We start from the raw sequence: 23130 nt of genomic DNA, 5'->3' as shown, positions 1-23130 counted from the left end.
GGCTATCTATATTGAGCAATTTGCATGTCTAGCAAGAATCTGGTTATATATAACAGAGAGTTTAAGAAAGGGAGGGCATTATAAAAGAAGAGTAGAAAAGTGATTTATATAATTTATTTTTACAGTTCTCCAGAGGTGTTTCCCTGACTTCTCTACCAAAAATGGCACTTTAACAATAGGAAGTAGAGTGGTGTTTCAAGATGGAAATGGAAAGACAAGAAGTGTTATAGAACTCAGGGATGCTGCAAAGTATGTGTTTATGTTGTAATTTTCAGTTTTGATGCATTTTGTTGCTGCACTCAAGACTATAAGGCTCCTATCAGTTTAAGAGTTATAGAAAACAATTATATATATATATGTGAAATATATATATGAAATATATATATGTGAAATATATATATGAAATATATATGTGAAATATATATATTACTGTGGATTGAAGAGCTAGATATATATTCATTAAGAAGAACATGTAAAGGAGAAACCAGTATCAATTAGAAAGAATAATGATGTTTTTTCTTTTGCTGGAGTGCAGTGGCATGATATCTTGGCTCACTGCAACCTCCACCTTTCAGGATCAAGTGATTGTCCTGCCCCAGCCTCCTGACTAGCTGGGATTTTAAAAAAGAAAGAAAGAAAGAATAATGATGCTTTTCAAAATTGTTAAATCTTTCATTCTCAACAGGTATAGAAATGTAATATAAAGAAATGTATTGGTGGCATATCAAATTTCTATGTACTAAGTATAGTGCAGTATATACCATGTCCCCTTGGCTGTACACACATGGTGCTACATGATACTAGAAAATATATTTCCCTGTGTGCATACATAAACACAAACACGGGTGTACAAACATAAATGCACACTGCATATCACTGCCTTGCTCAGTTATAGATAAAAATTAAAGATATTCTATACATGTATTTATCTTAAAAGACTTTAGCAGTATAATTAGTATAGTGTAGTTCCTGCATATTTAGAATACAATAGCAGCATTCATGATTTTCAGAAATAAAAATCTGTATAAAATAAATCTCAAAATACTAATACAAATATGATTCCATTGATATAACGGTCAGAAACAAGCAGAGCTAAATTTATTTCCCTGTTATGCATATAAAATTAGTAAAATGAAAAAGAAAACTTAGGAAATTATTATCACAAATGTCAGAATAGTGGTTACTTTGAGGAAGAGAGCGGTGTTACAGTTGGGGCATATGAAGAAAGGACTGACAATGTTGTCATTATATGACTGTGTTCACTTTGATAATTCATCAAATTGGACACTGATTGTGAAATTCCTAGTAAGTGTTCCATCGTGCCTTACTGTCAGGATTAGGAAGGGGAATTAAAGATGGTGCTTATTCTTGACTATGGGTTTTGCAAGTTAAAAGCTAATCTTATCATTTAAATTCATTTCTTACAGTGAGATTTCCACAATATTGAGGGAAGGTTGCAAACAATGGAAAAAGATTTGCTCACCATTCTTGAAAATCATGTTCTCTTTGTGTTCAGCTATAGCTACCTTTGCAGGTTTACTGGTGACATTTTATGTATTATGGTGGCTAGGAAAATAGTCACTACTGATAGATGGTTTCTGAAAACATGCTTTCAACAGCACCTTGCAGAATCCCTTTTATCATAACAAGAACATTTCTGTTTAGTGGTCATCAAAAAGTAATTGATTTTTTTCTTTCTTTCAATGCAGTGGTATTAATAAACTACTTGATGCAAAGTCACTTGGATTGAAAGTCTTTGAAGACTATGCAACAACTTGGTATTGGATTCTCATGTAAGTGAAAACACATAGATGTTTCTTCTCCAGCCCCGTTCTGATTTTATCGTTGTAGAATTTTTTCTTCAATTTTTTAAATTCTTATTCATGAATAAAAGGTTCACTCAGATCTCAGTTCCTGCCATTTTCTTTATCAGATGAGGTGTGACAGGGGAAAGATATTTGGAAATATACTCAGTGTTGGCAGGATGTAAATTTTAATCTTATTCACTAATGTACTAATATAAGTACTCTTATAAACACATACTTCAAGTCATGTGAAGCAATATATGCAGAACTTTTGTATCTGTAATACTCTTGCAGTAATCATCACATGCTACCGTGGATGCAGTATTGTTTCTCAGATTCTTTTTTCTAATTTGTCCCTCCCTTGACTTCAAAAGGATCGTTCTTATTTTTAACACATCCCTTCCACATAATGACTGGTATTCATCATCACCAGAAGTCACAGTAGTTATGAGAAGCTACCTAACTATGTATGTGATACATAAATATATATGTATATATAAGGAGGGGGAAGAGACGTAACATTTTCAGACGTAAGATTTGCATTCCTGGAAAGTTAAGGAAATGTAGTCACTGCACTGGAATGGGTAAATGTGTGACAGATCTAAGACCATCAGTACTATCTGGCTCTTTCATCATTCTCTAGTGCTTAAAAGCTTCTCTGGTTGCCTAATGGTCAAAGACTAAAGCTAAAGTTTTTTCAGATATTTCTGAGGCCCTTTAAAACCTGCCCAACTTAGTTTCTCTGATTTATCTCCACCCATGTTTCTCAGTTAACACTATATTCTAAACACATCAAATAACATTCCCATCCCTACGCTATCAAATCCCATAAATTCCATTTTCTTCCCTGGCATATCCTCTGAGTCTTGGGAAATGGTACCTCATTTTAAAAAATCAGTTTTAGTATCATTTATGAAACCTTTATTATCTTCCCCAGATATAATTACTTCTTCCAATGTGTTTCTAATACCTATCATGTGTGTACATGTGTGTGTATACACACCTATAAATACACACACATACTCATCTTCCATATAGCACCTACCATTCTGTATTTTATTTACCTGTCCCTTTCTCTCTGATAAAGTATGAACTCTTTACAATGATAAATATGTCTAACTCATCTTCATTTTCTTAACTTCTATATAAGCACTTGAACATAGTAGACACACACAAATATGTTAAGAAACTGCAAGAAAAACACTAGTCGGTCAAGATACGTGAATGTAACTACATGATGCATAATAAAGTCTAACTTGTATTTTGTGTGAGAAACTAGTGGGTGGTGTTTAGAGCTGTAAAATCAGATCACTTGATGAGATTTTACTCATTTTGATGCTTTGTCCTAAACAATTACAGTAATTACTTTTAGTATGTTAGGATTTATCTTCAGCAAAGATTGTAGTCTATTCTTGAAAGTATTTAAATTGATTCCCCTATTGTCAGACCCAAATGTCACTAGATAATTTCTATGCTGCTTCTTCCTTTGGCTTTTTCATATCTACCTGAACAAGTATACATTGTAATAGATTCTCCTGCTTACCTCACCCCCAAAACACACGCTGAAACCCTCTCCACCCAGGCATCACTCATAAAACATCAACATATCCCTTTAGTTTCAATTCTTCTGCCCTCATTTATTTTATAAATCTAAAGTACTTGAATATATCTAGTTTATTCAGCTATAATTTTTATGTACAAATTTAAAACACACAGAATAAACAGTTTTATTTCTTGTTATTTTTTTCCTCTGACATTTCTGAATACTTTCCTTGGGCTATGCCATAAAATAATCTTTCAACCATATTGAATATTTAAGCATTAAAGTATCTGTGATTTTAAGAGGAAATGACTTCCAAAGTTAAAAGCATAGGCTTTGTAAGACTCTGACACTTCAGTACTGTGTTGTCATCTATCCAGTGACAGTAATTATGGAGATTTTTTAATAATAAAAAGATAACACTTGAAACGGTAACTTAATAAAAGTACCAAACTGTGTCTGTTGCTATGTTTGGAAACTTACAGATAACACCAGACATAACAGTTCTTAATAGAAGCATTGGGCAACTTTCCAAACTTAATGAGTTCTCTTTGAGCAAATTACATCAGAAGACTCCAATGTGACCTTAACCTGGATATATGGGAGGAAAAGAAGCTTCTCTAGTAGTTCAGTCAAACTCTAAAAAGAAATTAAAACTGACAGAAAATAGTCATACTCTTAATTGCTTGATAAAGTCACATGTCCCAGGAGACACAGAAGCCTTATCCTGATTCCAAATAATGGCCCACAGATCACTGGGGACCTGGAATAGATGTCTGGGTGACATAAGGCATCATAAACTCCTAGAGATAATTAGACCATAGAGATAATGACTACAGCATTTTGTGCTCTGAGGGTGGCCAGTTACTTTTCTTATCTTTCTGCCCCAAAATGATTTTCTTACTTCTATAGCCATATTACAGATGATTTCCACCGGTCACCAGGTAAATGAAACAGAACAAATTCATCGCGAATATATTTTACAATTTATGACCTAGTAGGTAGATATGAAGAGAAAAAATAAGACATGGCAACTGTCGCCAATAAATCAAAATTGTAGGTTGGAGGAATTGTATTTTTCCTTGAACAATAACTGATACTAGACTTCAGTTTACCCAGGTACACAAAGATGACTTCTGTATAAAGTCCCTATGGTCCTATTCTTTCATATGAACGTCTTAATGGAAATCACTGTTTATACTTTTTAACATTATTGTTTCTATAGCCAGCTAAAATAAAATAGAGAATAATTTTGAATAGAAAAAAATGTTTTGTCTTGATGTTTATAATATGTTATGTTTAGCACACTTGACAGCTGTGTTTGTTGTGGTTTTTTTTCTAGTGGGCTTACGATCGCCATGTTCCTTAGTTGGATATTTTTGATACTCCTGAGGTTCATAGCTGGATGCCTCTTCTGGGTCTTCATTATTGGTGTGATTGGAATTATAGGTTATGGTAGGTATCACTCCTCTTCAAATTGCCAAATATCAGAATAATCTTTTTATTTTCAATTGCTATGGTCACTTACCAGAAAGCATTTGTTTTCAGCGGATCTAATTATTCTTTACCGTCATAAAAGCTTTAAACTTAGAAAAAATATTTAATTTTGCATGTATTGTCTCTGTTACTTTTTCTTCCTATATCTTTGGGGGAAAATTGCTGTCAGAACGTTTTATTCTTTTCCCTGCCAGGCTTTGGTCTCCTGCCTCATGGATACTAAGAAGGAGGTAAAGGAAATCCTTTTAGATTAATGAAAAACATTTCAGACAACTTTTATTTCTTTAACGTTTCTATCTGATCAAAGGCCAGTTCTGCAAACTTACAGAAGTGTGATCTATTTTTCTCTTTCAACTTAATACCTTTAATCCAGGTACTGTCACACCATTTAATAACTGGTACTCCATAATGAAGCATCGCCCTCTAGAGGCAAGTATTCTGAATTACGCCCTTAGGTGGAAATTACAGTACAGCCTGTGGGAGCTTAGTAATTGGCAGTAATTAAATTACAATACTGTCTGTGGGAGCTAACTAATTGACAGTAAGTAAATGTAGGAGCTAAATAACGAGTACACATGGACATAGAGTTGGGAACGTGGAAGGGGGTGGATAATGAAAAATTATTTAATGGATACAATGCATGTCATTCAGGTGACAGATACACTAAAATCCACAATGCAATATATACATATAACAAAATTACACATGTACCCCATAAATTTGTACAAATAAATTTTTTAAAATCAAGGTTGAAATCTAATCAGAAACTCGATCTCCCCCAAACAATACATATCATGTTTGTGAGCTCTATATATGAATTAAAGTGTTTCACATGGAACAGTATCCACCTGTGACAGCTTCCTTTCAGTCTTCTAAAAATATATGAGGCAATCAATATGTTCTATAAACGTTTGAGAGCTTTCTAATTAAAAGAATGATTTCCCCTACAGTGCCATTTGGACTGACAACAGTTTTATGGTGGTAGACATTTAAAATAACAATCCCTTATTTCCGTCACCCAGTAAAGAAGAGCTTTACACATATAAGAATGCAGTTGAATCCCCAGGTTGTGTAGTTAACCTGTGTTCTAATCCAGCTCCATAACATACAACTGGGTAACTTTGGAATTTTGTTGGTGGTTAACAGACCCAGTGTCCTCATCTATAACATCAGCACAATAATGGTATCTTCATCTCAGAGGATCTTAAAGATTAAATGAGACAATGAATATAAAGCTCTTAGAGCAGTACCTGAAACACAGCAATCAGTATATGATGGTTTATTGTTATTACCCTCCTCATTATCTCCAGTGAGTTTTTAGTAAATCATTCAGGTCTTCTCAGGTGTTCTTATCTGTTCCTGTTGTACAGCTCCTCTTGAATCCCACATGGGTTTCTTGCTGAACACAGCCAGGTAACAGATAACAGGTGAATCAGTCTTCCATCCTCTAATCAGAAACTGCAAAGAAAGTTGTTTAAATGTCTTGATTTTGTGTTCCTGCTTGGAGCTTAAGATAATCTCCGCCCTTTGTCACTGGAGAATCTGGGCATGTGATTCAATCACTCTTGCATTGTCATCAGGAAGGAAAGGGCAGTCTGCTGTTGACTTCACTGATGTCTTAAGCAGCAAGAAAAATCTGGGATTGGCTGTAGTGCAATTTTAACAATGGCAAAAAGGAGAAAGATGGTCAACGTATAAAAAAGTGCAGGTAAAACAACCAATTTTCACTCCCTATTGACTCCCTAGACAGCACTAACCCAGAAATTAATGACGTGGGAAGTAAGCTTGGTATTTATTGAGGGAGGAAATGTCCAGTTAGGTGGTGAGTGTCAGTAAATAAGACTGCATGTAACTGACCTCTGCTACTATCTTGGACAATTGACTTTCTACATGTCATGAGAAACCAATTTTTTCTACTAAAATTTCCTACTGACAGCAGCCCATTTACTAGGGCAAATAACAACGTGGATGTGTCATTCTGAGCAGAGAAAAAGCCAGACTGGTTGTTGGCAAGTGTTCATATATAGCAATGGAACAGCTCTCTTTGGACAGAACAGATTAAGAGGTATACAGGAGAAGACATGTAACACTTTGGTTATGAGCATGTATTTAAGATATGAAAAAGGCACAGTCCCAGATTCATCACATATTAACTGTATGATCCTCTGCAAGTATACAGTTTCTTTAATTCATAGTTTTCTCAACCTTATAGCAGGAATCTGTGAATACTAAACAAAATCATATGTATAAAGTACTTAGATTTTGCTAGCATATAGTAAATGCTCAAATAGTGTCCATTTTTGTTGTTGCTGATATTGTTATTCAGGAATATTATTAAGGAAAGAGGATTTGAAGCCCAGAGATCATAACTTTAAAAAAAAATCTAGGACAAGAGAGAGAAAGGAAAATTCGAAAATATTGCCTAGACTTTCACATTCACTAGTGTGAGGAAGCAAAATCATCTGAAGGGCCTTTTTGCTATGAAATCATGGCATTAGAAAGAGTATTGTACTGTATTGTTTTATATGTTGTTTTGATAAACTTTAGGAAATAAAGGAAATCTCCCTCAAAAGAAAAAGTAATTCATAAGCTAAAATCAAAGTGGGGAACCAAGCAGGAAGCACAGGTGAACACTGGGTGACCTAAGGTGGTGCTGGGATCAGGAGACTCAGACCGGAGTAGGCAGCAGAACAGGGCATCATACCTGAAACTCCTGGAGTAAGTCTGGGATCCTAGAAATGTCTAAAGTGACCTGTTTGTTAGTACCCTTTGGCTGCCAAAAGAAATAAATGTAAATCTCCTCTAGATGAAAGTTTTCTCAGTTTAGGTCACCGAGTTTTCACAGAGTCAGATCGACAAAGTCTAAGACTACCTAACACGCAAAAAACCAGTTCTGTGTGAAATCAGTGGATACTGTGTGAAATCAGTGGATACATGAGATTGAGGTCTCCAGGAATTCAGATATGGCTATTAATAGATATAGAACAGGTGGCCAGACATAGTGGCTTATACCTTTAATCCCAGCACTGTGGAAGGCCGAGGTGGGCCAATCACTTGAAGTGAGGAGTGCGAAACCAGCCTGGCCAATATGGTGAAACCCTATCTCTACTAAAAATACAAAAGTTAGCCAGGCATGGTGGCACACACCTGTAGTCCCAGATACTTGGGAGACTAAGGTGGGAGAATTACCTGAACCCAGGAGGAGGAGGTTGCAGTGAACTGAGATCATACTATGGTACTCAAGCCTGGGCAACTGAATAAGACTTTGTCTCAAAAGAAAAAAAAAAGATATAGAACATGAAATAACAATGCATAAAAAGTTTAAAGGATTAAAGATAGAATTACAGAAATAAAAATCAACAAAAATATTCAGGCATACATGAAGATGAGCCAAAAAGAACTTTTCAAAATCAAAATGTTATATTAAAAACAAATTGATAAGCTAAACAGCAAAATAGAGAATAAATTGAAATATGAATCTGAAGTAACCAAAATATAGCAGAATGTGACAAGACAAAAATATGATTGTGTGGTTAAAAGAAATAGAAATTAGGTTAAGAAGGGCCTGACATATGTCAACTATATTTGAAAACTCTTAGCTGATAATTTTCCAGAACTGATGAAAGACATAGATCCATAGATACAGGAAGCCCTCATTATACTAAGGAGAGTAAAGGAAGAGAAATCCATATCTAATTGAACATTATTTTGTTTATTCAACAAATATCAATTGAACAGCTGCTGTGTACAGACACTATTTTAGATTCTTGATGTACAACAGTAAATGAACAGACAAAGGTTTTTACTCTTCTGATGCTCATGGCCTAAGTAATTTATGTATTAGAAGGTAGTTAAAGCTATGGAAAAAAGAAAAGGTAGAGCAGGAAAGGGAGGATTGAGAGTGCCATGGTAGGGCAAGGAGTCAAAATGGCAATATTAGAATAAGGGGTCTTTTGGGGAAGATACCTGAGAAAACACTTGAAAGCAGTGGCATTAGACAGTGAAGATGAAGGAAAAGTTCCAGACAGTGGGTACAGCTAGAGCAAAGGCCCTATAATATAAGAATGTATTGAAGAAATGGCTGGGAGCCTGGTGTGGATATGTGTACTGAGTAAAGGAAAAAATAGTAGGAGATGAGGTCATAGAATTTATGAAGGAGCCAGAGCCTTACAGATTATCGTAAAACCTAGGCTTTTACTCTGAGTGAAACAGGAAGGCAATGTAGGGTTTTGAGCATCAAAGAGATGAGATATAATAATTGCTCTAGTCCCTGTATTGAGAATAGACTGTAGTAAGGCAAGAGTAGAAGTAATGAGACCAGTAAGGAGACGATTGCAGAAATGTATAAGCCCAATGAGGGAAACTCTTGAAGATGGCCATACATGCTTTTATTGTATAATAATAGCTGTATTTCCTGATGGATTGAATGCACCTATGAGAGATAGTGAGAAGGAGCATGACTCCACAGGAATATATGAGATATAAGAAAAGATGGTGAATAAAGAAAATAAATTAGTAAGCATTTAGGTTAAGCTAAACAAACTTTGCCTGCAGAAAATAATAATTGCCTTAGATATTGGACACTAAAATTATTCTTGTATGTAGGCAAAGTTTATTTAGCTTTACTTACATGCTAACTAATATATTTAAAATGTACATAATGAAATTATTGAGCAAGAATAGAGTGGGTGATTATTGAGCAACTAAGGTCTTTGAGTTTCCTTATTAAGATATTGGCTTTAGACTTATTTTTAAAAAACTGAAGAGACTTTCAAGGTAATCTGTTATAAAAATAGAGCAGATAGCTCAAAACCAGTAGAGAAGAAAAATGGAATATAAGTAAACAAAGAAAAATCATCAATTTTTAAAAGATTTGAATCGGGAGAAAAGTATAGGCACAAAATTGAACACAAAAAGCAAAAGTAAGAACATAGAAACAAATATATCAATTTATAAAGTATAAATATATTTAACTCATCAATTAGAATACAGAGATTGTCAGGTCAGATTAAAGTGTACACATACAAATTGGAGCTATATATTATTTATAAAAGTTATACAACATGTAAGGAAATAGAACATTTGAAAGTGAAAGGATGGAAAAAATATACTAGCAATCATTAACAAAAGAAAGTGGCAGAGAACAATGATATCAGCAAAATAGATTTTAAAATGACAATTATTGTTATGGATAAAAATGATTTAGTTCACTAGAAAAATACCAATCCTAAACTTGTTGCATCTATTTAAATAACCTTAAAAATGATAGCATTGCAAGGATAAATAAATAAGTGGGTAATAATAAATTGGTGTTGGGTATAAATCTTAAGGGGAGTTTTCAGTTCGTCTTTCTAGTGAACAAGTGTATCATGATGTATTTAACCCGTCCTTACTGATGGACATTTCTAATCAAAAGGATGGGTTTAAAGCCAGATGTTACCACAGTTATCAAGACAGATACTAAAACATTTATATCAAATACAGTAGCACATTTAGACTATTGGATCCAAATAAAGTACTTGCTGTGTAAATATGTGTCTTTCCTTTGCAAAATTTACCATGCTGATGAGTTTTATGTAGATATGTATGATGAACATATACAGCTTGTATTTCAGAAAATCATATATTATTCCTGTTTTTCTTTCTTTTTCAAGGAATATGGTACTGTTACCAGGAATACACCAAACTTCAGGAACACCCAAGTTCTGTATTAACTATCTATGACATCGGGATTCAGACTAGCATAAGCATGTACTTTCAACTGAAACAAACATGGTTCACATTTAGTGAGTATTTTAAAAACTGGTTTCATTAAAATTGTAATAATGAGAAAATATCTTTTTGTCTAAAAGAAAATTTGGATTGGTATAACCCGTTAAATGTATTTATCACTAATGTCATAAATGATAATGTGTCTGTAATACCCTAACTATAGTAAGTGGAAAAGTTATTGAGAAAAATTTACTATATAACCTAAGAAAATACTAACTTACAAGGACCTCAAACCATTTTCCTTCAAATTAAAACGATTTAGTTGTGGACATTTACAGGCATTAATCTGATGTCTAACAAAGATGTTTAAAAAGAGACAAATGCTTGATTTTTCAACTTTTTATTGCTTTATTTCATTTTCTGAGATAGGATCTTGCTCTATCACCTAGGCTGGAGTGCAGTGGCACAATCATGGCTCACTGCAGCCTTGACCTCCCAAACTCAAGCAATTCTACTACCTCAGCCTCCCAAGTAGCTAGGACCACAGGCGTGTGCCACTGTGCCTGATTAATATTTTATAGAGATAGAGTCTCTCTATGTTGCCTAATCTGGTCTTAAATTTCTGGGCTCAAGTGATCCTCCCACTTCAGCCTTCTAACATGCTGGCATGAGCCACCGTTTCCAGCCTCAAACTTGCTTTTAAAAAAGAAAAAAGGGAAAGGAAAAAAAATTACAATTTTTTCATAATAAAACATTTAAACTACTTATAAGAATTATGAGTAATATCTGAAAATAAATTTGCATGTTTGAAGTATTTCTTCAAGTTTTTTAATTTCTTAAGGATAGTATTTTTTAATATTAACAAAATTATTTATTAAAATGTAACATTTTTAAAGCAAGATGATTTCAGAGATAGTTTTAATCTTATATTTCTAGAATGGTGTTATTATAATACTCCTTCTAAGATTCATGTTTTTTTTTAAATTTTACTTTAGGTGCATACTATATCTGGCATTTCTCCCCATGTTATGTCTCCCCACCCCCCGCTGTCTCTCCCCTACCCCTGCCAAATGTCCCCAGTGTGTGATGCTCCTCTCCCTGAGTCCACGTGTTCTCATTGTTCAACACCCACCTATGAGTGAGAACATATGGTGTTTGGCTTTCTGTTATTGTGTCAGTTTGCTGAGAATGATGGTTTCCAGATTCACCCAAGTCCTTACAAAGGACACAAACTCATCATTTTTTATGGCTGTGTAGTATTCCATGCTGTATATATACCACAGTTTCTTTGTCCAGTCTATCATTGATGGGCATTTGGGTTGGTTCCAGGTCTTTGCTATTGCACACAGGGTTGCAATGAACATATGTGTGCATGTGTCTTTATAGTAGAACAATTTATAGTTCTTTGGGTATATACCCAGAAGTGGGATTTCTGGGTCAAATGGAATTTCTATTTCTAGGTCCTTGAGGAATCACCACAATGGTTGAACTAATTTATACTCCCACCAACAGTGTAAAAGTGTTCCTATTTCTCCACATCCTCTCCAGCATCTGTTGCCTCCAGATTTTTTAATGATCACCATTCTAACTGCCATGAGATGGTATCTCAATGTGGTTTTGATTTGCATTTCTCTAATGACCAGTGATGATGAGCATTTTTTCATGTTTGTTGGCCTCATATATGCTTCTTTTGAAAAGTGCCGATTCATATCCTTGGCCCACTTTTGAATGGGATTGTTTTTTTCTTGTATATCTGTTTTAGTTCTTTGTAGATTCTGGATATTAGTCCTTTGTCAGATGGGTAGATTGCAAAAATTTTTTCCCATTCTATTGGTTGCTGATTTGTTCTAACAATGGTTTTTGTTTTGTTTTGGTTTTCGGTTTTTTTCTGTACAGAAGCTCTGAATTTTAATTAGATCCCATTTGTCTAACTTAGCTTTTATTGCCATTGCTTTTGGTGTTTTAATCATGAATTCCTATACCTATGTCCGGGATTGTTTGGCCTATGTTTTCTTCTAGTGTTTTTATGGTGTTAGGTTTTATGTTTAAATATTTAATCCATCTGGAGTTAATTTTAGTGTAAAGTGACAGGTAGGGGTCCAGTTTCAGCTTTCTGCACATTGCTAGCCAGTTTTCCCAACACCATTTATTAAACATGGAATCCTTTCCTCATGGCTTTTCTTTGTTGGGTTTGTCAAAGATCAGTTGGTTGTAGATGTGTGGCATTGCTTCTGAGGCCTCTGTTCTGTTCCATTGGTCTATGTCTCTGTTTTGGTAATAGCACCATGCTGTTTTGATTACTGTAGCCTGGTAGTATAGTTTGAAGTCTGGCAGTGTGATGCCTCCTGCTTTGTTCTTTTTGCTTAGGATTGTATTGACTATGCAGGCTCTCATGTGATTCCATATGAAGTTTAAAGTGACTTTTTCCAGATCTGTGAAGAAGATCACTGGTAGCTTGATGGGGATAGCATAGAATCTATAGATTACTTTGGGCAATATGGAAATTTTCATGATATTAATTCTCCCTAACCATAAGCATGGAATGTTTTTCCATCTGTTTGTGTCCTCTTATTTCATTGAGCAGTGGTTTGTAATTCTCCTTGAAGAGGTCCTTTACATCCTTTGTTAGTTGTATTCTTAGGTGTTTTATTCTCTTTGTAGCAATTGTGAATGGTAGTTCGCTCTTGATTTGGCTCTCTGTTTGTCTGTTATTGCTATATAGGAATGCTTGTGATTTCTGCACATTGATTTTTTATCCTAAGACTTTGCTGAAGTTGCTTATCAGTTTGAGAAGATTTGGGGCTGAGATGATGGGGTCTTCCAGATATACAATCATGTCATCTGCAAATAGAGACAGTTTGACTTCCTCTTTTCCTAATTGAATACTCTCTATTTCTTTTTCTTGCCTGATTGCTCTGGCTAGAACTTCCAATACTATGTTGAATAGGAGTGGTAAGAGAAGACATCCTTGTCAAGTGACTAATTTCAAAGGGAATTCTTCCAGCTTTTGCCCGTTCAGTATGATATTGGCTGTAGGTTTGTCATATACAGCTTTTATCACTTTATGATACGTTCCATCAATACCTAGTTTATTGAGAGTTTTTAGCATGAAGGCTGTTGAATTTTATCGAAGGCCTTCTTTGCATCTAGTGAGATAATCATGTGGTTTTTGTCTTTGGTTCTCTTTATGTGATGGATTACATTTATGGATTTGCATATGTTGAACCAGCCTTGCATCCCTGGGATCAAGCCTACTTGATCATGATGCATAAGCTTTTTGATGTGCTGTTGCAACCTGTTTGCCAGTATTTTATTAAAGATTTTTGCATCTATGTTCATCATGGATATTGGCCTGAAGTTTTCTTTTTTAGTTGAGTCTCTGCCTGTTTTTGGTATCAGGATGATGTTGGTCTCATAAAATGAGTTAGGGAGGATTCTCTCCTTTTGTATTGTTTGATACAGTTTCAGAAGGAATGGAACCAGCTCCTCTTTGTATGTCTGGTAGAATTCATCTGTGAACCCATCTGGACCTGGACTTTTTTTGCTTGGTAGGCATTGATTGCTGCCTCTACCTCAGCCCTTGTTATTGGTTTATTCAGATTTTCAACTTCTTCCTGTTTAGTCTTGGTAGAGTACAAGTGTCTAGGAATTTATCCATTTCTTCCTGGTTTACTGGTTTATGTGAATAGAGCTGTTTGTAGTAATCTCTGATGGTAGTTTGTATTTCTGTGGGATCAGTGGTGATATCCCCTTTAGAGTTTTTTATTGCATCTATTTGATTCTTCTCCATTTTCTTTTTTATTAATCTGGCTAGCAGTCTATTTTGTCAATCTTTTCCAAAAACCAGCACCTAGATTTATTGATTTTTGAAGGTTTTTGTTTTGTTTTGTTTTGTTTTTGGTCTATATCTCCTTCAGTTCTGCTCTGATCTTAGTTATTTCTTATCTTCTGCTAGCTTTTGAATTTTTTCTTTGATCTTCCTCTTCTAGCTCTTTCAATTTTTATGATATGGTGTCAACTTTAGATATGTACTTGTTTCTCATGTGGGCATTTATTGCTATATGTTTCCATCTCGACATTGCTTTAAAGTTGTCCCAGATATTCTGGCAAGTTGCGTCTTCATTCTGGTTGGTTTCAAAGAACATCTTTATTTCTGCCTTCATTTCATTGTTTATCCACTTGACACACAGAAGCAAGTTGTTCAGTTTCCAAGTGGTTGTGTGGGTTTGAGTGTGTTTCTTGATCCTGAGTTCTAGTCTGATTGCGCTGTGGTCTGATAGACTGTTTATTATGATTTCTGTTATTTTGCATTTGCTGAGGAATGATTTACTTCCAATGATGTGGTCAATTTTAGAGTAAGTTCAATGTGGTGCTGAGAAAAATGCATATTCTGTGGATTTGGGGTGGAACATTCTATATATGTCTATTAGGTCCACTTGGTCCAGCTCTGCATTCAAGTCATGGATATCCTTGTTAATTTTCTGTCTCATTTATCTGTCTAATATTGACAGTGGAGGGTTCAAGTCTCCCACTATTATTGTGTAGGAGTCAAAATCTCATTTTAAGTCATTAAGAACTTGCTTTATGTATCTGGGTGCTTTATGTTGGTGGCGTATATATTGAGGATAGTTAGCTCTTCCTGTTGGATTGATCCTTTTACCATTATGTAGTGTACTTCTTTTTCTCTTTGGATCTTTGTTGGTTTGAAGTCCATTTTATCATAGACTAGGATTGCAACCCCTGCTTTTTTTTTGTTCTCCATTTGCTTGGTAAATCTTCTATACCTTTATTTTGAGTCTGTGTGTCTTTGTATGTGAGATGGGTTTCTTGAATACAGCACACCAATGGATTCTGACTTTTTATCCTGTTTGCCAGTCTGTATTTTTTGACTGGGGTGTTTAGGCCGTTTACATTCAATGTTAATATTGTTATGTGTGAATTTGATCTTGCCATTTTGTTACTGACTGGTTTTCTTTCCCATTAGTTGACTCATTTTCTTCATTGCATTTTTGGTTTTTGCCAGCTGGTTTGCTTTTGCAGTGACTGGTAATTGTTCCTTTCTGTGCTTAGTGTTTATTTCAGGAGCTCTTGTAGGACAGGTGTGGTGGTGACAAAGTCTCTCAGTGATTGCATGTCCATAAAGGATTTTATTTCTCTTTCACTTACGAAGCTTAGTTGGCTGGATATGAGATTCTGGGTTGAAAGTTTTTTTCTTTAAGGATGTTGAATATTGGCCCCCACTCTCTTTTGGCTTGTATGGTTTCTGCCAAGAGATCCGCTGTGAGTCTGTTTGGCTTCCCTCTGTGGGTGACCTGACCTTTCTCTCTGGCTGCCCTTAGCATTTTTTCCTTCATTTCGACCCTGGTGAATCTGACAATTATGTGCCTTGGGGTTGCTCTTCTTGAGGAATATCTTTGTGGAGTTCTCTGTATTTCTTGAATTTGAATGTTGGACTGCCTTGCTAGGCTTGGGAAGTTTTCTGGATAATATCCTGGAGCATTTTCCAGCCTGGATTCAGTCTTCCCATCATATTCAGGTAAACCAGTCAAGTGTAGATTAGGTCTTTTCACATAATCCCACATTTCTTGGAGGCTTTGTTCATTTCTTTTCACCCTTTTTTTCTCGTCTTGCCTTCTCTTTTTATTTCATTGGGTTGATCTTCAATCTCTGGTATCCTTTCTTCTCCTTCATCAATTCGGCTGTTGAAACTTGTGTTAGTTTCACGTAGTTCTCTTGCTGTATTTTTCAACTTCATCAAGTCATTTATGTTCTTCTTTAAGCTGGTTATTCTAGATAGCATTTCGTCTAACCTTTTTTCAAGGTTTTCGGTTTCTTTATATTGAGTTAGCATGTGTTCCTTTAGCTCAGAAAAGTTTGTTATTATCCACCTTCTGAAGCCTGTTTCTGTGAATTTGTCATGCTCCTTCTAAGTCATGATGTGATCCTGTGTTGTTGAGGAGTTCTGATCCCTTGAGGATGAAGAGGTGCTCTGGTTTTTGATGGTTTCATCTTATTTGCACTGTTTTTTGTTGTTGTTGTTGTTGTTGTTTTGTTTTTTTTTTTTCATCTTTGTGGATTGACCTGGCTATGGTGTCAGGGAGCTACTGATGAGATTACTTGTCTGCTTGTGGAGGCACTACTGGGTTTCTAGGGACTCCTTCAGGTTACTAGGGAATCTTCCTGTGTCTTTTTTTGTTTATACTGGGAGGTTAGGCTGGCCTCTTCCACTGACCTGTAGGGGCTTTTGGGTTGTCAAGAATGCCATCCCATCCCATCCCTTCCCGTTGCTACGTAGGCTTCCTGTGTTTTTTTTAAAACATGTAGCCCAGTCCTACCCCTCTAGTGGTGGGTTGTGCCCTTCCTCCACTGGGCTGGATCATTCATGGTTTGTCTCAGACTGTGGCACTGGCTGCGCAACCCGCTAGAGTCAGAGCTTCAGCCCTCTAGGGTTTGTGGGGAAGGGTAGAGACCCGCCTAGCTGGACATGGCTGACTCCTCTTTCAGCTTCCTCTTTCTCTGACCATGGGGTCAGGGATCACCCAGCTGCTCCTGCTTATAGCTCCCTCTCTCTCCGGGCAGGTGGAGGGGGTGATAGCTCAGTCCTCAGGCTCTCCCGGCCACCTTTTGGGCTTATGCATCTGTTTAGGTCTGTGCGCCAATTCAGGATACCATCCTGGATTGTTATTCAACTCCACACTTGTAATTCCCTGTGCTTGACTGGCAAAGATCCCCTGTTCTGTGTATTGCTGAGGCTTTGGGGGAAGCGCTGTATCTGGACTAGAGCGCCAGAGGTGGAGCCTCTGACTGGCTGGTCAGGTGAACTTTCTGGGTGAAGCAGCACCCCTCCCCACCTCGGTCTGCCCTGAATGGGCTTTGCTCACTGTCGGACCAGACCTGTTGAAATGTGCCTGGTACCTCAGTTGGAGCTAGGAGATCTCTGGATTTCTTCATCTCTCTCGCTGGGTGTTGTGTGCTGGAGTTGTGTCTAATTGGCCATCCATAAAAGATTTTTTTAAATGATACACCATGAATGAAGCTTGCAGGACTGGAAGTTGTTCTGGGTGTCTGTGAGTGAGTGGTGAGTGAATGTGAAGGGCAGTACTCTACACTACTGTAGACTTTATGAGCACTGTACTCATAGGCTACAACAAACGTATTAAAAGCTTTCTTTCTTCAGTAACTAACCTTAGCTCACTGTAACTTTTTTACTTTATAAATTTTTAAGTTTTTAAACTTTTTGACTGTTTTATAATGACATTTAGCTTTAACTTTTTGACTTTTTTAAAGTAACACTTATACAAACACATAGTATATTAAAATAACACTTATACAAACATGTAGCTGGATGGAAAACATTTTCTTTCCCTACGTTTTGTATTTTTGATTTTTTTTTTGTATTTTTGTATTTTTAAGAGTTTCTTTCCTTTTAATATGTTTTGTTAAAAATGCAGACACAGGCTAGGCATAGTGGCTCATGCCTGTAATCCTAGTACTTTGAGAGGCCAAGGTGGGAGGATCATTTGAGCCCAGGAGTTCAAGACTAGCCTGGGCAGCATAATGAGGCCCTGTCTCTATTTTATTTAAAAAATTAGAAACAAAAAATTTTAAAAATTTGAAGACACTAAAACACACATATTATCCTAGACTTACACAGGGTCAGTATCATCAGTATCACTTTCTTCCACGTCCACATCTTGTCCCACTGGAAGGTCTTCAGGGACAATAAAAAAACATGGAGCTGTCATCTCCTATAACAATACCTTCTTCTGGAATATTCCTGAAAGGCCCACCTGAAGCTGTTTTACATATAACTTTTTTACAGTAAGTAGTAGGAGTACACTCTGAAATAACAAAATGTATTGTGTAGTAAATACATAAAACAACATGTTCATTATTATTACCCAGTATTCTATGCTGTACATACTTATATGTGCTGTACTTTTATATGAATGTCAGCACAATAGGTTTGTTTACACCAACATCACTCCAAACACAGGAGTAATGCATTGCACTACAATGCCATTGGGCAATAGGAATTTTTCAGCTCCATTATAATATTGGGACAGGCATTGTATATGTTATATATGGTCATGAAGTGCATGAATATATATAAGTTCAAAGACAGTTATATTTCTCTAATGTAACTATTTTGAATATGCAATTTTATAATGGTAGAAGTTAAATATACAGTTTAACAGTGCAATGTCATAATATAAAGTGATTCTTATATGTATTATCTTTGTAGGTTTGTTCAAAGAAGATAAAAATTTTAGCATTATATGATTATACTCCACAATTTGGGTTTTTTTTTTTTTTTTTTTGAGATGGAATCTCTTTCTGTCACCAAGCTGCAGTGCTGTGGCATGATCTTGGCTCACTGCAACCTCTACCTCCCAGGTTCAAGTGATTTTCCTGACTCAGCCTCATGAATAGCTGGGACTACAGGTGTGCACTACCATGCACAGCCAATTTTTGTATTTTTAGTAAAGACAGGATTTCACCATGTTGGCCAGGATATTCTTGATCTCTTGACCTTCTGATCTGCCTGCCTTGGCCTCCCAAAGTGCTGTGATTACAGGCATGAGTCACCACGCCCGGCTAAATTAGTGTTTTAAGAGACTAAAATGTACATGAAAACATAAATACACAGTATAACTAAAGGAAGATGTAGAAGTGACATGATACGTTAATAAGATCCTCGTATACCTTGGGGTGAACGTCTACTTATTTGGAAACGGTAAATGATGTGTGATGTGTCGTCAGAATTTTAGTGATATAACAATAGAATGAAATAATTAGCTCTTCATCACTGGAACTGTTTGAGCATGAGCTAAATAACCATCTAGCAAGGAGGTTATAGACTGGATTCCTTCACAAGTGGGAGTTAAGTTTCCATTAAGTTCCTTTTATACTTTCAGATTCTGATTCTTGATTTTAAGATCCATACCTTTTTTACTTTTTAACATTTCTGAAATCAAGATACATCTTCAAATTATTGAATAAACATTTAATGAAGTGTTTCTTTACTTTTCCTAAAAAGTTATTTAATTAAGGGTATGTCCTAGAATTGAGGGAATATAATTGATGCTATTTGGCTTCAAGTTTAAAAAAAATAAACTCTAGCTGAAAAGAAAAGAAAACTGGAGCAGGCTGAGAGCAGAGCAGGCAGTATTTACCGCAAGGATATAGAAGAAGTGCCTCATCAAACTAAAAACAGAAAGGCAGCTGGACTTCAAAGTTTACTTGGACTTCAAAGATTACTTGGAGTCAGGAAACAAAACCCAAAAAGAAACAAGATTTCTTCTCCTTGTTGCCTTTCTTTATACATTTATATTCTTTCTTTGCAGATTCACTTATTTCACATAAAGATGGTTTGGACACCGTTTGTATAACCCACAGTTCAAGATGTGTAATCTTTAAGACTGAACTAAGTTGACTAAACTAGGTTCCCTTAGTTTTAATTCTAATACTGACATTGACCAAGTTGGGTTAAGTTTACACCCTGATTCCGTCAATGGTGGCAATAGTGTGAAGAGTCACAGAATAAAAATGGAACAAGAAACTGCTCTGCCAGCCAGCAAGGACAATTAAGAGGCACTATGAGGAAAGTGAACCCCTCACAATGTGTCTTCTGTATATTGTCTTACTCAATGAACTAAAGTTGGAAATATCTAAAACAGAACTTCCTAAAGCATTTCTTCCCTTCTTCCATGCCTATTTTCTAATTTCTAAAAGTTGTGTGAAATGTTTTTATGGATGAGATGAATGCTTTCCAAAAGAGAAGTTCAAGCTGTTGTTAAAGGTTTTAATCTAGATTTCTTAGAATTTCGTGGAGGTTTTGAAAGTTAATTTCTAAGATTGGTATTTTGAGAGAGATAACACTGCTTAGAGTATGAGATGTCAGAATTGTCAGAAATAATCATAAAGTTCAATCCTAGCATTTAGGGAAAGTTTGTTTCTGTATCTACTTGTATTAGAGACTGATTTTTTTTTTCCTGTTCAAAGTGATAATACTCTGCATCATTGAAGTGACTGTCATCCTCATGCTGATCTTCCTCAGGAATCGAATCCGAGTGGCCATTATCCTGCTGAAGGAAGGAAGCAAGTAAGGCACTTAATGTAGAAACTCAGCTAAAGTGTATGAGTCAGTAAAAATCAGTCACTGTCCCTTGCATAACTGTCTTCCCTGTTTTCCTTTTAAGAAGACTTTTAAAAGAAAGCATTTTCCATTCAGGAAAATTTATTCAAGTTCACACTCTGCCACTTATTAGAAAAATCACCACTAACAAGTCCTTTAATATCCCCAAACCTCAATTATCACAGGGTAAAATAAGGGTAAAACCTATCTAGTGTTTGTGTTAGCATTTTTTGAAAACCAAATATGTGTTAGGAGAATGACACACGTGAAAGTAAGTGATAAAATGCTATATAAAAGCTAGCTAGATTACATGTTATATTATTTTCATACTGGGTCATATGTTCATATTTATGGTTGAGATTTGCAAAACTTTAAATCACCATAATTCTATAAAGTCGATTATATGCTATTGCCACTTCTGTTTGAGTGATAAAATTTTCTAATAGACAGGACAATTTATTCTAGCAGCACCAGACTATACATTTTATATCTAAAGCTCATAATTTAGGAACAGTTTAAACCCAGAGCCATTTTCATTTTATTTAAGTTACAAAATAAGCATTAAATCTTTCATAAAATTCATGCTGAGAGAAAATAAACCCTATGGTTTCCATACTATTCCAAAAGATCACTCAAGAATAATACTCTGGACTTTTTAATAATGCATGGAAGTAACCGGGAAGGCATTATTATAAAGCTAACAGCCCATGCTCTCTACTTAGCGTGATGGAAACTACATTGTTAATGATCAAGAACCAAATTATTTTTAACAGTCTTTAAGGATTATTTCAACAAAATTACCATATTATTTTATTATAATAGTGCCACCTGAAGCCAGTGGTTTAAATAGTTAACAAGCAGTTAAACTCTCTCTCCTTCCCAGAGTAACAGAAGCCCTATCATTAGCCACTGAAAACTACTGATTTTCTGGGTTTATTTCTTAAGTAGTATGATATTGTGCAGTTCACTGTAACTTGCTCTGCTTGTTACACTTCTAAATGTGCATTTGTGTGAGCATATGTGTTTGTGTTAAACTTCCAGTAAAACTGCAACAGGTTGATAGTTTGCTCAGGGGATAATAAGGACTCAAATAGGCATGAGAATACAGGGTAAACCTAAGGACACACAATAATTAACAGCAGCATATGGAGAAAGAGAAAACAGTATAGCTTAAATAGTGAGGGGAAAAAGGTAGCAAATACAAAATGAATCTAAGCATCAATACATTTGGAGTGATAAGATTTTCACCTTATTTCTCAGTGGCTGTATGAAATGTGTTTATCCAGTGTCATATTCTGAAAGGTCATGTAACAGAAGTCATTAGAAGTAGTGCCATCAGATACTGAACATTTCAAAAGCCATGTTCTATTAGAAAATATCAAAGAAATTATTATCCTTGATAATTATATTTTCTAAAATTGCATTTTAGAAATTAAAAATTTTATATATAATTTAAATTTGTAATTTAAAAATACATGTAACTGCAAATAGAAATATTTTCCAAAGGAGGAAAAAAAATAATGAATTACCTGAAGGGTTGCTATGTGGAAAAAATGGTAAAGTGATCATTTCTTCCCCAGAAGTTAGAGGATACAAGTTACATACAGGCAGATATGGAATAAATTTCTAATACCTTGATAAGAAAACAGAATAAGCCATGTCATGCAAAAGTAAGTACCAATCACTAAACATCTTCACCAAAGGCTGGCAAACACATTCTGAAGATAGTGTAGGGGATTCCTGAATTAATGGGGGATTCCCACAGTGTAACACATGATCTTCAAGGTCTTCTTCAATTCTAGAAGTCTAAAATCTCTAAACAAAAGGAAGAAATGTCATGACTGCAATGTATCAAATCTTCACGGGTCAGGCAGAAATAACCAAAGGGAGGAAATCTGCGGAACTTTAGGCAGGAGTCGAACATGTGCATGGGAAAAATGCCTCAACTTACTTTTAAAAATAAGTAAATAAATAAACAAAGATGTAAAACAAACTGAGAATATGCCAGAATGATCACCAAAAAAGAATCCATGGTTATTACCAGTTTTCTTTGAATTGATTCAGTCTAAAGCTTATTTCTAGTTTTAACAACCATTTTGAATTTCAACTATTTGTTTTATTTCAGAGCCATTGGATACATTCCTAGTACATTAGTTTATCCAGCTTTAACTTTCATTTTGCTGTCAATCTGCATTTGCTACTGGGTCGTGACAGCAGTGTATCCTTTAGTAACTGGCCTCTCTAAACCTCAGGTTCACATGACTATTCATGACCAGGAGATTGTGTTCAGTGTTTTCTATCCCTGGGAAGATGAGAAATATCCTACAGAAATAACTAATTTTTTTCCCCTCAAGTTCTAAAAACATCTCAGTCTACTGATTGAATTTGCCCTCAAATAGTTCATAGTATAGCTTCATTTTATTTTGTCTCTACATATG

General features: G+C 35.4%; 1 protein-coding gene across 6 annotated transcripts in view; it reads left to right on the top strand.

Annotated features, from left to right (window-relative positions):
* SLC44A5 (solute carrier family 44 member 5) overlaps nucleotides 1–23130 on the top strand; it is a 401632-nt gene that overhangs the window by 336290 nt on the left and 42212 nt on the right. For all 6 annotated transcript variants that reach the window (XM_003921402.4, XM_003921404.4, XM_074381023.1 and 3 more), the window contains 6 exons: nucleotides 126–249; nucleotides 1710–1793; nucleotides 4688–4800; nucleotides 10497–10628; nucleotides 20560–20659; nucleotides 22818–22910. In XM_003921402.4, the coding sequence (XP_003921451.2) occupies nucleotides 126–249; nucleotides 1710–1793; nucleotides 4688–4800; nucleotides 10497–10628; nucleotides 20560–20659; nucleotides 22818–22910 (646 nt within the window). The remainder of the gene's footprint in view (nucleotides 1–125; nucleotides 250–1709; nucleotides 1794–4687; nucleotides 4801–10496; nucleotides 10629–20559; nucleotides 20660–22817; nucleotides 22911–23130) is intronic.

This window comes from Saimiri boliviensis, chromosome 11 (genome assembly GCF_048565385.1).
Source record: "Saimiri boliviensis isolate mSaiBol1 chromosome 11, mSaiBol1.pri, whole genome shotgun sequence".
Classification (NCBI taxonomy): domain Eukaryota; kingdom Metazoa; phylum Chordata; class Mammalia; order Primates; family Cebidae; genus Saimiri; species Saimiri boliviensis.
Note: the sequence above shows the minus strand (reverse complement) of the source record. Positions and strands in the feature narration are given on the sequence as shown.